The following is a 17,900-nucleotide window of genomic DNA, read 5'->3' as shown; positions in this document are numbered from 1 at the left end:
CAGGGAATCTTTAAAATGGATAGTAACAAGATCAACAAAGTTGTTTTTCACTGCAGCAAAATAATTTGTGTGATGATTTTTAAAGCTGTTGATTTGGGAACCGCTCTAGAAATTCTACATACATTCACCTGATGACTGCCATCTTAAGGTCTAAAGATTATCTATCAGGATGAGTAGACCTCAAGCATGTGGGTAAACAGCTGCAAATAGAAAATATCAGAATTTGTCACAGCAAAATCGATTAGCTCTAGATACTCAGTGATCAGTATGTTAAATTTGGTGAGGGTCTTAGCTCAGCTAGTGCACTTCCAAGTGTATTTTTTAGTATACATGCATAAAAGTAGATCTAGGAGCAGCATCTAAGTTTATTACAAATTCAATGCCAAAACCAGAAAGAAAATAAAAAAAATGTGGCCAAGGAACATTCTTGGCAGGCAGTAGATATCTCGCTTGCAAAAATCTTTATTCAACTCAGCTCCATGTATTTCTCTGCCAGCTTCTGAGATTATGCCTGGATCATCGGCCCTCCAGCCCATGGCTTCCTGTATCTATCTCAGAACATTACCAAATGCTCCCATAAACAAAACAGAAAGACAAAGATAGACATACCTTGTATTTGAAAACTTCTTTGTCTCATTTATCTTTGTATCATAGTCTTGAGGCTCAGAGAAAATGGAAAGACTCGCAATTGCAATGGTTATACAGCTACAAATAGGGCTGCCTCCTTGTCTTCTACATTTTAGGGAACACTCATATTATCGGAAGTGTTGCAAGATGTGATGCTCATCACTTCCCTTCTGATTGTTACAAAATCAAGAGTCTTAGCAATTTTAAAACCCACATTTCATGCAATATGAACAAGTAGTTAGCTGTTAAATTTTCTTTTTTGTTGTATAGAATCTGGTAATACTTCGGAATCCAATAAATATGTAAAAACATTTCCTCTCAGAGATATTTATCTCTGTCTGTAAATAATTATTAGTCGTACAAAGCGTGACGCAATAAAAAGCATATCCTTCCATGGGCCAAGCATGCTGCCCCTGGTGCTTGTGGACAGGCCCTCAAGGCCAGGTCCCATCCAAGAGCACTACTAGGAGCAGGCAGCTGGGGATGTGGGGGCACTCACAATGGTGGGCCCAGCTGGGCAGGGGCCATGTCAGGGTTGGGCAGGGCTGTAGTGAGCTGGAGCTTGGCCACTATGCAGTCTCGCTGTGGCAGGGGCTGGTGGCCATAGGGTGATATTTTAAGGAGAATGGAAAGCAATAAAATTAGAGCCATAGCAAATGCCAGAGAGAATCTAATGGAGTTTAGAAAATTGAAGGAAGACAGTTTCTGTGCATCTGCCTCTCTCTCTCCTTTCTTCCTTAGAGAGATCCTTTGTCTCCCTCTTCCAGTAGCATAGTTCCCAGATTGTTAAGCAGTCTCCCACCCCATTCCTGCAGCAGATACCTCCAAAGCAGGAGCTCTGCTCCCACTCTGGCACCTCACACTGCAGAAGAGAAGGAAAGGTGCTGAGGTGAGCCCAGAGATAGGTGGAAAGGAAGAAGGCTGGAATCAATTCCACCAAAGTTGCATTTGTTGATCCTGCACCACTTTAAGGATGGTGTTTAAGGTCAGCTGATGCTCTGAGGGGGCTGTATTTCCACACGCCTACAGACGTTTCCTGGGAGAAGCAGTCGGAGCACAAGCCCATATATGGCTGTGGCTGGATGGCTATGCAGTGCCTGTATGTGACTCAGCTGCTCATCACGCTGGTGCAGATGCGGTGGGATGCTGGACAATTGCATTTTCTGTGTGCCTAAATTTGGTTCTGGGAAGTGCTGTCAACTTCCAGATTTTGAGTCCTCCCAATTACATGTGTTAGAATGAGTGAACAAAGAGAAACGGATCCATGCAGCGCTGGGTTCCTTTTCTCCAGTGCAACTCCACTACATGGTTACTTGAGCCTTATGTTCTCACTCTGAAGAGCTCCCAGGCTTATAGCAAACAGTAGAAGAGCAGCACTCTCTGATACTTTCTGAGATTATGCATCTAAGCAACACATTGAGGAAGTAGGGGTTTTGAGGTTTTGGGGTGCGAATACTTTTTTTTTTTTTTTTTTTTTTTTAACTAGAATGTATTGTAGAAGAACAAGCCAAACAACCCACAAGGACAGTACTGTTGCCACCACAAAGGAGCTCTGTTACCAGGGGATTTCTTTGCTTGTCCGTATTTAGGGCAAATCCTTCCTGAGATTTTTAAAAATATAAACAAATTAAAAAAAAATAAATCACTAAGCAAAACTGTTGCATGTTGATGATATTATCAAAGCCTTGAAGTCCAAGAAACCTGTGTGGAGTGGCCTTACTGTAACCCAGCAGGTGAAAAATAGGCTCTTTTCAGAATTACAGAGGTAATGAGAGTGTATTCAGCTTCTCAGTTTTTTGAGTTCCATGATGATCCTGCCACTGCCAGATCAGAATTAACACAACTTTCCTAGAAAATCCTGAAGCTTGAAGAATATTTTATTCATCCAACAGCAATAGGAGTGCTCACAAGAGCTGTCTAAACATTTTTTATGGCAATATATGGTTCTTGTATAGATTGCAACATTCTTCTTGGTACTTGCACTACTTCCTTTTTTTCAGAAAATGATGTTTTCCACAGAACAAAGGAATAGCAAGAGGGGGCCAGAATACAAGACTTCTGTCTGTGTGAACATCTGAATCAGATAGTTGGAGGGTTACATATTCTGACTACCCTTTTACAGTGATAATTACTTTGGGTCTTTGCCCAAGAACAGGAAAGAGATAATGTAATCCCAACTACTCCCACCTCCTCTGTCTCATTAATAGGACTTCTGTTGTTCTCATCAGGACATAAGAAGTGAATTCCAGGTTTCTGAAGGGGCTTTGCAGCCTCAACAGCTTCCATAGTGAAAGCCAAGAAAGTAAATAGTTCACTAATGGTCATGATTATGAAACAGAATAGAAAAGATCCAGTAGACCTTATATGTTTTGACTTCCATGGTAAGTTTTGGTTTTAGTTGGACATTTGTGATGCAGAAGTTCTTACTGTTAATACGTTATAATTTAAAGACTATGCTCCTTTTCAACTTCTATTTTTAAAGTTATCCAAAAGAAATTGTCCATAAAAACTTATTTATAAACATGGAATCAGAAAAATCTGGCTTCAAAGGAATCATCTCGATCATGTGGGCTAGTGGATGTTTATCACTATCACTGAATTTTGTCTATTAAGATGGGATTTCAGCTGCCTGAAATGACTTTAACCATCCTGAAATCTGCTGGAAGGGCAACATGGCAGGGTACGGAGAATTAGATCATCAGGAATCATATCCACAGATGCTGGACAGACCAAATGCAGAAGGTACTCAGTTGGATTTGTAACTCATCAAAGAGTTGGTCAAGGATATGACAGTCATTTGCAATCCTGACTGCAAGGACCGCAATGTGGTAGACTTTAAGATCCTAAGAAAAAAGGGGATGGCAAATAGCATAATATATATGTGAGATGTCATGAGAGTATTGCTTAGCTTGCCTGCCAGCAGCCTAGATTTATCTTCCATATATCCTTTGTCCTCTTCCTGTGTTTTGGACGTCATGACACAGACTACAGTTCCTCCCTTTGAGTCTCAAGAAACCTCTCTAACAGTTCTTGGCATCTGCTATCTTTGCCCTACACAAATTCTTTTATGCCAGAGCCATCCTCTCATAACTCATGGACTCAGATCTCTGTGACCTGTGGCCCCGATTACTTCCTTTTGACACTGGGGATTTCCTATGCTGCAGAAGATGCCTTGGTGCCTGTCGGATGGACTTGGTTTACATTACGGCATGACTCCAGGCACGTTTCTCTAGCCAGGGTTATGCTCTGGGCAGAAGAGAAATTCTCATTGGAAGCTCCGGTTCAATGAAAAGAAACTCACGCTTCTTCAGTTAAATGTATCCATATTGAGCATTTTTTAGAATCTGGCATATTTTTTTCTTTCCCTCATCAGCACCTCTCCTGTTTTACAAGGATGCAATTTGAACATGCAAGTCATTTGAGACATTCATATTTGAGACATATTTGAGACATACAATACATTCCAGTGTGCCAGGGTTCATTTTATGGTTGTGTTTTTGTTTGTTTGCATGCTTGCTTTTTTTTTTTTTTTTTTTTTTTTTTCTTCTTCATATCAAATTCATTTCAGAAGTAGTTGTTTTAGAAATTTCAAATAAGGCATTGGAAAAGCCAGTCAGGAACAGGATTGAACAGAATTGCTTAGTAGGCATAGAAGTTCTTCAGTATTTATTCTTGAGGGAGACTTCAGGTAACGCTGACATGAGAAAAAACTTATAACAGAAATGTAAGTAGCTGAGCTCTTGTAACCCTGTAGCTCAGTAATATGCTATTTCCATTACTAATAACAGATCATTGAGCACGTATCTGTAGCTTTTTGGATTTACATTTACCTTTGTGTGCTATTATCAGGGTACCATTGCAGTATAAGCTTGGATGACTGCCAAAATCTTCAGGAAGGGAGACACAGGATATGACAATGAGGTATACAAGCATGGGGGAGATAAGAGATGGAACGTAGGCATGGCACTGGGCAATCCATGGTAATACATGACATCTAACTCGTGGTTTTCCCAATCTAAATGATTCATCTATTGAAGTGCAATGTATGATTAAAATCCATATTAATGATTCTGTTTGACATCTCCTTACTAGTTAGAGTATTCCACTAGTTGGAGTATATAACTCAAAATACTTACAGAAATTATATATTATTTCCAAGCAAATAACACAAAGTTTTTTTAATGACAGATTATAGAAGACTGTCCTGATCAGGCAATGCTGTTACATCTGCTTACAAGAGGGAAAATATCAAAAACCTGTAAATTAATGCCAACAAGTACATATATAATCATTTGCATGAAAAAAGAAAATTCTCTTCTTTTGCATGCCATTATGCTTCTTCAATAATTGTTATTATTTCTTCAGTTTCATGCTTTATGAATTGATTCTCTGTCTATTAAAAGAAAAAAATATTTCATTAACATTTTATGCATGAGATTTATCACTAGTTTATAATTTTGAATCTTCATTACTCAAATTGTTATTATTTGTGTATTATATAGAAGATGTGGCATTCTGGCAATGAGAGGACTGGAGTAGATGAGTATATATCTTCTCTTCATGATGAGATCCCCAGAAAAAAACAAAGAAGTTTTACAAAAGCAACTCTGGATCTAACAAGGGAAAGTTCACGTGACTAAGGAAATGAAAGTAGGATTTATAGAAGCTTCCAGTATGTCCTTGTAGGCATATTCTTGCTTCCTGACCTGCTCATTGCCAGCTAAAATACTGTTTGAATTGTGGCAACAAAGCATTTTGCACAATGCTTTCCAGACTGGCAGTTCTCTCATTTTTACTTGTGATATTTTCCTTGTTCTCATAAGTCTCTCAAGCACTCTGCACAGATCAAAACCTCCCAGCGTTCTGCTGTACTTTTTTGCTTGTCATATCCTGGAAAATTCTCCTCCTTCAGCAGCATTGCCAAATACTAATGTGGTCTCAACATCTGCTATGTGAGAAGTATTTTTAACCAGAAGTAAATTTCTCTGTGTCTCTGTCTGCGTAGCTACCAGCCGTCTGGATCTATACTATTATTGTGCTGAGAATCTTAGGCTATGGAGAGCTGGGTGAAATGGTTTATCTAGCCAATACCAAATATCTTTGAATGGAAAAGGAGAACCAGGAGAATTACTTGTATACGGAGCTCATCTTTTGATACCCCAACAGAAGAAAAAGAAAGAAATATATTTTGTGCTTATATACTTTCATCTGACACTTAGTTCATATGGTTGAGACTGCAGTGGATCCTTCTTTACAAAAAAATTCAGAGAAATGGAAAGAAAACATACCTGGAAATTCACTGGAGAGATATCGTGGAATAGGTCTTTTGGCTGTAGTACAATAGCAGGTACTGTTTTCAAATAAATGGTTCTACAGGGTCAAAAAAAGGTGGAGAAGAAAAGACTCAATATACAAACTTATAATAATGTTATTCTATTATTGTAACAGTGAGGCTTTATTTTCTTTCTCTGAGACAAAAATAATGAAAAGGTATCTAAAAATTATGAGTCAAAACCAGTGGCATCAGTTCATTGTTCAGAATTTGGATTTTTGCAGTTTATTTTATGACTAGTTAAAGAATTATAGGAAGTTGCTTTTCTTTATCCTCTGAAACAGAAATATCCTTAAACCAAGGCAGAAACTAAAGAAGAATTGATCTAAGACCTCATATCTCTGTTGGAAGGAGTTGTGCTATATCGATCAAGTAGATGAAAAAACACTGGGAATCAGAAATACAGAGCTCACTTGATACTCTATGGCCAGGAGGTCATGATACCTGCTATAATTCAGTATCACCTTTCCCCCTGTCTTCTCTACTTAAGAGATATCAGAACATCTCTGCTGGGAAAAAAAGAAGAGTTATTTTACATTAGAATCCAGAATACAAGTTTTGCACAAGAAATAAGACTTACATGATGCAGAAGAAAAGTACGAGACTTGCTGCTATTGCTGATATCAGAAGTAATGTGTATGATGAAATAGATGTCAGTTGTTCTCTTCCTGAAAGACAATAATCATCAAAGTGTTTAGTATCACAAAATAGGAAAGAATGCACCTATTGCACTATGTAAAGCATCTTATCTGATGCATGATGGCATTTCACAACATCGTGCCATTACTTTTTCCTTGGCCTAGCTTCTCATTGCCTTGTAATACGAGAAGGAATGGGATGGCAGACAGTATTTCTTCAGCAACTTGACGCTTTACCAAACATTTTGTGAGGAACAGAGTCTACATATTATTTCAAAATCTAAGGTGACAGAGAACAGGTGAAATGATAGGTCTGTGAAAACAGAAGGAAAACAGATGGCAGCAGAGACTTGAAAAAGATGTGCTTTATCTGCTATTTTCTTGCAAGAAGTATTGACTGTCACAGCAGAACGATTGGAAGCCTCCCTCATATTGAGAGATATGCCAGTTCTTTGCTCCTTTTCATCTTAGCAAATTGAAGGGATGTGCAAATTTAAAAGTGTTTCCACCTGGGAAGTAATAAGCGAAGCAGACAAATAATAATTAAGAGAAAATTATGTCAGGAAAATGATTTTCATTCTTACCAAACTCTACTGGTGTACTCCACTCCCCCCAGTTTTCGCTCACTAAGCAGTCATTGTTAGTAGCTCTGATTTTGACGCTGTACCTTTCATTTGCATTGAAGCTGTCAAATATATAGGAATTTCCTGTGATGATTCTTTCCTAAATATAAAACAACTAGACTGAGAGCTTTGCTTTCACTAGATGTACAGATGTTAACACAGGTATCTGCTTCATTTAATGATGTAAATAATCACAGAATAAACTTTTTTACATAATTCTGTGGACAGATTAATGATATTTTTCTTCCTCCTTTATAGTGACTTAATCTTTCAGGTGGTATTTTTCTGATTCATTTATCTCAACCCCATCCTGAGACCATTTATGGAGTAAAATTCTTCACAGTTATCTGAATTTTGTGTCTCCAATCATAATGTGAAATTATGATAATATTTCTACATATGCATGAATTTGCTAGGAAGTACAATGAGCTGTAAAATGGAGAATGCGTGACTTGCATAGACGTAACTTCCATGTATGCAAGTATTGTTTGTGCCATGTCTTATAAACAAAAATATAAAACTGTACTGAGGAAATTTGCTAATAATAAGCATACATACTATATTATACACTAGTATCCTGAAGCGGAAGCGATTTCATTGCAGGATGTTCTTGTACGGTTGGCTTTTCAACCCAACATAAACTTTAGATTAATGTAGTAAAAGACTTACCGTTTTAGATGTGTTTTTGATTCTTTCCTCAGGATCAGCCTAGCAACAACAAAGAACTTCAATTTTTATGGTTGTTCCTTTTGTTACTACTTAATAAGATGTCCTACCTTATAAACGGTTGATTTTTTTTTTTTTTTAAAGAGTATATTTCATATTTTAAATGCTTTTCTTTATACACTGTGAAATTAAGCTGTTCTTCCACAGAAACATTTTTCCTCATCACCTGTGCTCTGAAATAATGAACTCTTTAAATGGGAGTGCAGAACTGAGAATCAAAGAACTGAAAAGCAATAACAAAAGAAGCTATTTTCACATGCCCTATGTGTGAAAGATGTATGTCTTACTTGTACTAAAACAAGCCTTGAAAAATACTAGCAAACTGTTACAAATTTTTTTTCCCCTTAAAACTGTGTATGTGTAACTTTTGCATTCATAGTCATTTAATTCAGCTACGTTATGTCTCCCTTAGTTATTTATTTATTTACTTATTTGCTGTTGGACCAAAGAACTCATGACTACTTCCACAAATATTTCAAGCAGTATTCTTGATGGATAATACACTACTGACCTTATTCATCCAAATCTTCAAAATAGTTGCAGTTAATGAAATGCAAAATAACAATCATTTCACGTTAAGATCTGGAAAACCTGGATATTCTGTTTCAGTGACATGATAGAATATTTCATTTTATTCAAAAACATAGCTGAATATTTCCAATTGAAATTAAAAAGAAAGGACAACAAACTTAAGGAAAACAAAGACAAAACCAAGCACATTTTAAAAAGGCAACAATACAAAGAATTGATGTGTATTGCTACCACAAAGAAACGTTCGCGACATCTGCAGTGCTGTTCACAATCCTGACAGTATATAAGGTGCAGACTTACTTTAGCTAAGCCTCGGAATTGGATGAGATACAAACTTCAAGGTCAATCAAATGGTTAGTGCAATCTGGCAGAGATGTTTGTTTATACAAAAACTGCATCCGAAAGAAACACACAGCTCCAGTTAACAGCAAAACTAGAAACACAGAACAAAGAAACAAACAACAACAACAAAAAAAACTAGGAAGTACTTTGCACAGACAGTGCTATGAGTGCGCTAATTGACGCTGCCTGCTTTATCTGTGTAAGCCATCTACTTTTCTTTGAATCACTCACTTCCTCTGGTGCTCTGCAAATGAGTTTAACTTCATATATTTCCGGTCCTTAAACCAGCTAGCTACATTGAAATTCAACCTTCTGGCAATTTTGAGCATTCACAGCAATCCAAGAATTCCAGTTAAACAATGAATTTACAACCCAAACCATGCTACTGCCCAACTTTATTCTGAAACAGAAATACTTTCACTGTTATTTGGACTGTCAACTTCCATATGTAGCAAACTCAAGAAGGCTAAACTAATGTATCTTTTGGAAGAGTTGACAGTGGTGAGGGGGAAAGTTATGTTCTATGTTTGTGCTAGAATAACTGTTCAACCTTGGTACGGAGAATCCTCGACCAGTTCCTTTAATGATCAGCCATACGTTGGACAAAAAGTATTCCTGCGAATGGCTGCATTTTTGTGTGAGTGGCAGCTGTTCTCAGCTTGCATGCAAGGGTTCTACATAGAAAAACAGAGAGGTAACTCAAGAAGAGAAAAGAGAGAACAGGGCACTTGTTGTATGATAGCGCAGGTTGAAACGCAGGTGTATGAAATAATGTTAGGAGTTATAATTCACTCTCCTTACCTTCTTTTCTATGATAATTTCATATTTGAAACAAATGTCTCTGTCCACATGACTTGTATGAGGTCGTTGCCATTGAATTTCACAACTGTGAGAAACTCCTGTACAGTTCACAGTGACATTTAATGGAGGGGTGAGCTTCTCTGAAATAATTTAATTAGAAATACAATCATTATAGGAATACGGCAGATTAAAAATCTAGTCTCTTTGCTCTGTCTTATTAAAAAACTGCATCTTGATGAGAATTACCAGATTCACCCCATATTCAGAAGTGTGACTTCCTGATTTAGTATTTCAGTTGAGGAGTCTGGAGTATCAGACATTACTGTAGATTAAACTAAAACAAAACAGAACAAACTCATTGCTATATTTTACTGAATTCTGAAATGTAATCTGTGCATTTGTTTTGTTTTGTTATAGTTTTTGCTCACTGTTTTAAGACATTTGGTATTTTAAGGATCTTTTTTTTCCGTTTCAACAGAATTCAGAATCATGAGATAAAGACACAAACCCAACATCTAGATATTTCCACTCAGGCATCCATAGCTACTTAATCCCAAAAGATGACTTTGTTCTTTCATAGAATATATATGTGATGCCAATGTTCAAAATTCTCCAATCTATAATTTCAGGTTGACTCTGCATTCCATTTTTTTTTCTTATAATTTTGACTTTTCAGTCACAAAGGTTGGGAAAAAAGAATAAGAAGTCTGAGGAACAGTATTTCAAAAACTTATCCTTTTTTTTCCCCTAGGATTGAAGTATTGAATTCCTCATTCTTTTAGCACAATGCTGAAAATAAAATAAAATAAAAAATAATAATAGTCCTTACCAATTTCATACAGATAAATTGTCGCTCTGTAGGGCAAAATATTTTGTCCATTTCTAGACTCATTCACCAGGAAATAAGCTTTCCTATTCTCTTTTATTGTCACATTTTGGAATCTACATCCTGTGTGTCTTCCACAATTATCTGTGATGTAATTCTGGCATCTGACGAAATCTTCATTCCTTTATATGACAAATTTCTTCAGTTTAATATTGATAATGTTGCACGTCAGATGAAAATTCAAATTTTCCAAGGCAAGAAGACCTACTCACCTTGAGGTCTTCCAGTATAAGAAATACTGAGCATCTCCTGAAGCATTCCTGTCCACATGCCAAGTGCAGTTCATGAAGGAAATATTATATATCACACAGACAAAATTTTCAATGGCTGTGACATTCATGCCTGCAAACATAGGAAAAATATCTCATGTCCCCTCTGTGAAAGACTGTACAACTTCTTAAATCATGTAGAGCTTGCATGCACATTTAATGATTTTTAGACACCTGATTAGCAAACACAGTTGCATACTGTTTGGGTCTTTCAGTTGCACATTTGCATCAATATAGCAATCATTTCATCTGTGTTGAGTCTGAAGATTGTCTACCATTGTTACAGATGCAGAAGATGTGGCTATGATTTAATCTGTTCAGGTGCAATTACATAGTGGAGGTTACTAACAAAGTCACTCACTGGTGTGACTCCCACCTCCCTTTAGATATCTATGAACATTGGATCTGATAAATGTTTATAAATATCTAAAGGGAGTCAAATGGATGAGGCCAGGCTCTTGGTGGTGTGTAGCGATAGGACAAGGAATAATAGCATAAAACTTGAACAGAGAAAGTTCTGTACTAACACATGGAAAAATGTCTTTACGCTAAGTGTGACGGAGCACTGGAGCAGGCTGCCCAGAGAGGTTGCAGAACCTCCTTCTATGGAGATACTCAAGACCCAGCTGGATGCCTACCTGTGCAACCTATTGTAGGGTGCCTGCTTTAGCAGGGGAGTTAGACTTGTTCTCTTCAGGGCCCTTCCAACCTCTGTGATTCTCTCATTCTGTGATGTGTCCTTTGCTTACATCTTCAGTTTATCAAAGGTCCAGTCTACAGTGGAATATAAATTCTGCAGCTATGAGCCAGGGAAATTTTCTACCCTGCGTTCGTGTTAAGTGCTCTAAACTTATGAGTATGGACTTACAAAGGTTTAAGAATTTAAGATAAGTTGTCCACCACTTTTTTTTCTGTGTTAAAACTAGGTGATTACAACCCAACCCTAACTCTGTTTTCTGAAGATATGACCTACAGAATTGTCAATATTTTGAAGAGAGAAAAGCATATTTTGAATCTTTAATTTAGATCCATTGCTAACCTATTCAGGACTGATACAGATTGGATTCAAGGGTTTGTGGAATTCTGTTTGCACATAACTTTGATAATATCCATGTTATTAATGCAGAAAAGTGTACTGTCCTTCTGAATTCTTTTCTCTCCTCAACAGTGCTGTATGAAAAAAATAATTCTCTAGAATAAAAGGACCTTAAATGCATTCTTGTACCTAATATGTATATACATATTTTGGTGGCTCCAGGCAGTTGCTCTGCTATATTAAGGTATTTGGAACTTATTTACAGAAAGTTTATTTCATCTGAACGCATTAGGGATTTAAGAACTAAATACATGTGGCCTGACTCAAAATTTCCAGAGGCAAAGGCCAATATCTAGGAGAACTCAGAAAACCTCAGGGGAAACATCCTCTTCACACTTAGCACACTGGTAATCAGGATGCACTAGGGGAGTTGTTATTAGGGACAAGATATTTCAATGGAGACACAAGAGTAGCAGCTATCTGATTTTGTAAACATCTGAAAATAAAGAGGAGTAATTCAAGAGACAAAAAAAAATTGCCAAAATACTCCTGTTGCTAGAGACATGTAAGCATTCAATATAGAGTTGTTTATATCTGACTTACATATGTGTTTATATAAACATATTACAGTACACTCTTCAGAGTCCAGTAAGTAAATCATGATACTAAGATGACCAAGACCATCACTCATTTCTCTGTTATTTCACAGATTCACCTGATGACCCAGGGTCAATCAAATCTGTGCACTTCATTTCCCCATTTACACAAGGGAAATACTTCTGGATTGGAAATAGGGAAGTGTTCTTCCCATCAAAAATGTGCAACAGGCTGAAGTATGATAATAGGCACTGTGCGAGGATCTTAGAAGTTTAGGCTTTATAAAGCCTTTGGTGATCCTGTAAATCAAAAGGAAAAAGGGTTATTTTGGTGTCAAATTCAAAAACAACCTGGTTCAGGAATGGCCCAACAAACAGCTAGGTTGACTGAGGACATAGTAGGGTAAAGGGAACTCCTGAGGTGGCATTGTGGCATTGTGGTCGAAGAAAAGGCAAATGAAACCAGTTCCTTGCCCTCTTCAGTTGTAACTTCAGCTTTTTATAACTAAGAGAAGCATATAGAAACACCCAAATGTTCTTTAAACTTACGAGCCTGTGTTCTGCAGCCACGATGTTACTATGCCTACAAACAGCCATGATCAGCTGCAGAATTATGTGTGAGTCACTTTGTTCGCTTTATGGATAGGAATTTCATTCCAAACTCTGGGAATTTATTTTTAATTTCCACCTTTCCACGGTATGTAAAATTCTGACTACCTTTCCTTTAGGGAGCTGTTTATTTTTGAGTCTATCCTATTCCCTATAGTGTTACAATTTTACCTTCATTTTTAATAACAGTTAAGTTCCTTAGATATTTCTCCCACTATCTTCCATTTTTTCAATGAGATACTTAAATTTTTCTCCCTCCAGTTTATACTTGAGAGCTTGACAAATTTTCTTAGTGGTTTCTTGCTCTACAATTCCTCTTTTAAAAACCCTTTATTCATCATTTCTTTATCATTATTTCCTTAAAAATAGGTAGAACCATACTACCATGATTCTTTCCTCTGAGCTGTACTGGGAAAAAAAATGTTTTATCTGCAAAAAATATCATCGGAGATAATAAAATTTTGTTTTCTGTTCTTTGTGGTAATTGGGATTACTAACAAGGAAGGACTGGATCTCACTGCTGGGCCAAGACCAATTTCATATTTTATTCAGTAGTTCTTGAATAGAAAATGTAAAAACATCTTTCAGCTCTTGGACACAGTAGATCAGATAATTTGTAGAGGGTTGCAAATAGCATATTTTAAAATTAAAAGAACATGATTTGTTTTTGGAAATGAAAAAAATGAATTACTTTCAACATTTAACATTTAACTCTGAAGACGGCATCAGACCGTGGGGTGCAGTTTGTCTTAACAGCATACAGGTGCTGTATAAATGTGCCCTCAAGGGAGGCTGTGCTGCCTTTGTAGAGGCTGGAAAGAAACAGTACTTAAGACACAGTTAATTCAAACTAGCCTAGGATGAGATAAATGAAGTCTTCATTGTGTTTTCTGCCTGAAAAGGTAAGTCAGAGTGATCAGCCCAGACGTATCTCTATTTAACAAAATTTTCTGCCTTGAATACAGGAGATTTAATTCATTCTGCCTCTTACATCATCTGGAACCTGCATGTAGTTAATGAACAGAAATGCTTCCTATCTTCTTTTTTTGTGAAATCTGCAAATTTATTTTTGAAATGATCTTTTCCTCCTCTTTCTTATACCTGTGGTCTCACATATTCTCTTTAGAAAAACAATTACAGTAGAAGAACAGTACTTGTTCTCCTCAGAGGTGGGAAGCGCTTTCTTTTACATCTCACGCAATTGATGTGCAGATTATTGACCAAAATTTTAAAGAAACATGAAGCATTTCCATGCAAAGCTGTTTCCATTCTGCATCCATTGTGCACTGTTGTTTATAAACTTTCTGTGAAAATAGGTTACAACTAGGCTTTGTGTTGCAGAACAACCCACCCTTCATTTCTTCTCTGAAAATGCTCAGCCGTGACACATGTCCACAGGAGATGTTCATTTTAGAAATTCAGAAATATCAGCTATGTTGAAGTCCTGTTACATTATCAATTCTTCAGACTGATTAGTTCTCATTAGATTATTAGCCTAATAACATCCTGGTTATAAGCAACATCTGACCCTGTAGCTTATTTTAGCTTATCAGAGCCTATATTATGTCAGATACTACAATGACTTTTATAAACAAAGGAAAGGAAGATGTTACTGAAAAAAAAAAAAAAAAAAGTGAAAGATATATATACATATATGTATTTAAATATATACATAATTTTTATATATATATAAAATATAATTTTTATATATACTCTATTCTTTACTATGATGCTTATTTTTGAAATATGCCTTACTTTTAGGCGTATTCAATTTATGCCTCTGTTCTTTTGTCATTTTCAGAGAACTCTGCATATATGGAATATTCTACTTCACTATTAACATTGGAATAAGAGAAGAGACACTTAAATAGTTTCATTTAACTGGTGCCTAAATGCAGTACTCCTAAAAGGAACTCACTGTTACAGTGATTTTGCTCTATGAATGCAAAAATCTGAACATTTCCAGTCAGACTGGGCTTTCTTCAAGAGCATATTTGGTAGAGCCCAGTAATACTGGAAATATGGTCACTCTTCATTTTAAAATAATTTTATATAATAAATAAACTATAGAAAAAATATACTAAAATGCCATCAAAATTTTGGCTACATCTGTCTTTGGAGACAAAAGCATGCATTTTGGAGATAGTATCTACCCATCCGTTGAAGAGTTATTTTAAGAACATTTAAATTAACACAAGTGACATAAATGCAGTATTTCTTTGCCTACCTTCTTCGTGGTAAAACTGTACAACAGATAAAGTCAAAAGCAAACATACCTTCTCCTTTCAAACCTGTTTCCCTGTGGCAGTTATAGCAGTCGGGCACAGAAAAAGCGGAAACCGTGAGTACAACTCAGTGGCATATTTTTGTGTGCTTTGACAGTGTTATTTCATTATTGAGTTTTTCTAAACCTCACGTAAAAGGGTGTAAAAATCCCGCCTACGCCTATGTCTTACTCATTTCCCCTACACCGCACTTCCTTAAGGCAACGGGCAAAAGGAGCCACTGTATTGCTATAGGGAGGCAAAAATAAAAACGGTGTGACAGCTTCTTCACCACTTCATTCATGTAATTTTCTTCTTTTTCCTGTTACATGAGCTTCATATGGGCTTCTGTATAGAGCACAGCCTCAGTGGCAGATGCAGATGTGAGATAAATTTCTGGGTTAGATATAGGTCAGCACTGTTGTTTCAAACCACCACCACTGTTTTCTGCTTATTGCTGAGGGTCACCTCTGCAATATGCCTGATGCTGTGGACTTTGTAACAGCAGTTTCCAGCTCTGCACTATTCAACCTCAAATGCAGTTCCTATGAAAGAGTAGCAAACCAATGTTTTCAGCTCCCATAACTTCTCCTTTGTCAATCTTCCACTTGACAAGGGTAGTGTCCTTCTTGTGCACGTACTTTTTTTCTGGGTACATTCAATGGACAGTCAAGGTAAAGTTTGTCTTGGCATTTAAAAGCCCTGAGGGTACCAAAACAACACTATGGCACCTGTGTTAGTGCACTGGTCCTCAGAGGTGTGCAGCATCACTTGCATGAACTTCAGTGTCCTCATTCTAAATGCATACAGTAATGTGAGCACACATGAGCCATCACACACTGCCCATGAGTGGAGACAAGTAACCGCCCAGGTTAATAGGCTCTGAAGTGAGTAGCATAAGGCCTTTTGCTACCTTGACTGATTTTGAGACCAAAGAATGGGCCTGGGTCCTGGAAGACACTTACCCAGCAAAGCAGCTTTCTGTGAACTGAGAAACATAGCATCTGCCTTTCCAAGTACTGCACAGTACCTGAAAGGCACATCTTTGACTGCTTAGGGCACTAATGCTTTGGATTTCTTGGGAAAATGCCCTCAGAGGTACAAGAACAAATGAGAGATGGGTGGTATTTAAAAACTTTTCTATTTGGGCATAAGAGCTCTCAAACCTGACATGCAAAAGACCAGGCAAATGAACCAGGGAATGAGGTTGCCTAAGTCAAGAACTCTTAGCCAAACTAAGGCACAAAACCAAAATGCATAGGCAGTGGAGGCAGGAATACAAATACTAGGAATTGAGGGATGTGGTCCTGCAAATAGTGAAATTCGAGGCAAAGCAGGGCCTGAGGTGTGCTAGAGGTGAAAAAAATAAGGAGAAGGACTTATTAAAATGCCTAGAACAACAAAGAAAGATAAAGAAATGGTACTGTCCCTGATGAGTGAAATGGAAAATATTCTAGTCACACTGTCCAATTCACAGAATGCAAAGGACTGGGAGAATGAAGAACTTCCCACTGTCAGAGAGTTCACATTTGAGACTATCTGAGGAATCTGAATGTGCACAAATCCATGGGACCATATTGAGATCCATCAGATATGGATGTCTGTCAGCCTCTTGAATTTCCCTGTGGCTGGAAACAGGGAAACACAACCTCTGCTTTTAAAGGAAAAATATCTATATTAAAAAGAGAAAAAAAGAGGTCTGGAGAACTACAGGCCAGTTAGTCTCCATCTGTGCCTGGCTAGATAATTGAACAGATCCTCCTGGAAACTATGGTAGGACACATGGAAAACTGAGAGTGACACTCATCATGGATTCTCTAAAGGCAAATTGTGCCTGACAAATTTGGTGGAATCTTGCAATGGGGTTGCAGTGTTCATGGATAGGGGAAGAACAACTGACATAATCTACCAGGACTTGTATACTGCATTTAATGCTGTCCCCCTCAACATCTTTGTCTCAAAATTGGAGAGATCTGGATTTGATAAATGGAGCACTAATGGTGGACAAGGAATTGGCAGGATGGATGCACTGAAAATGTTGCAGTAAACTGCTCAGTATCAGGCGGATACTAGCAATGGGTTGTGTCCTTCACAAGTCTGTACTGGGGCTGATGCTGTTTAACATCTTTGTCAATGATATGGACAGTGGAATTGAATGTACCCTCAGCAAGTCTGAACTTCTTTACAGTAAGGGTGATGGAGCACAGGAACGAGCTGCCCAGAGTGGCTGTTAAGTCTCCTTCTATGGAGTCTCTTTCTGTAGAGACATTCAAGACCCATCAGGATGCCTACCTGCGTGACCTATTGCAGGGAACCTGCTTTGACAGGAGGATTGGACTCAGTGATCTCTTGAGGTCCCTTCCAACCCATGTGATTCTGTGATTCTATGACTTGCAGCCCTGAAAGTCAATTGTGTCCTGAGCTGCACGAAAGGTGCATGAAAAGTACAGTGGACAGCAGGATGAGGGAGATAATTCTCCTCTCTACTCTGCTCTTTTGAGATCCTACCTAGAAAAATGCGTTAAGCACTGAGGTTCCCAGCTCAAGAAAAAAAAGGATTTGTTAGAGCAGATCCAGAGGAGGGCCACAAAGTAAATAAGTTGGGCTGGAGCACCTATCC

General features: G+C 37.5%; 1 protein-coding gene across 1 annotated transcript; it reads right to left on the bottom strand.

Moving 5' to 3' along the window:
* Nucleotides 1–4,957: 4,957 nt before the first annotated feature.
* Nucleotides 4,958–12,563, bottom strand: LOC306953911 (granulocyte-macrophage colony-stimulating factor receptor subunit alpha-like; the record flags this gene model as incomplete). Its single annotated transcript, XM_079544930.1, has 9 exons — nucleotides 4,958–5,020; nucleotides 5,916–5,997; nucleotides 6,540–6,627; nucleotides 7,182–7,320; nucleotides 7,890–7,928; nucleotides 9,621–9,760; nucleotides 10,450–10,628; nucleotides 10,719–10,848; nucleotides 12,527–12,563. The coding sequence occupies 9 exons, from the start codon at nucleotides 12,561–12,563 to the stop codon at nucleotides 4,958–4,960; spliced, it is 897 nt and encodes a 298-aa protein (XP_079401056.1).
* Nucleotides 12,564–17,900: the final 5,337 nt, after the last annotated feature.

This window comes from Tetrao urogallus, assembly GCF_951394365.1.
Source record: "Tetrao urogallus genome assembly, chromosome: 1".
NCBI lineage: Eukaryota > Metazoa > Chordata > Aves > Galliformes > Phasianidae > Tetrao > Tetrao urogallus.
This window is presented reverse-complemented; position numbering and strand designations above follow the sequence as displayed.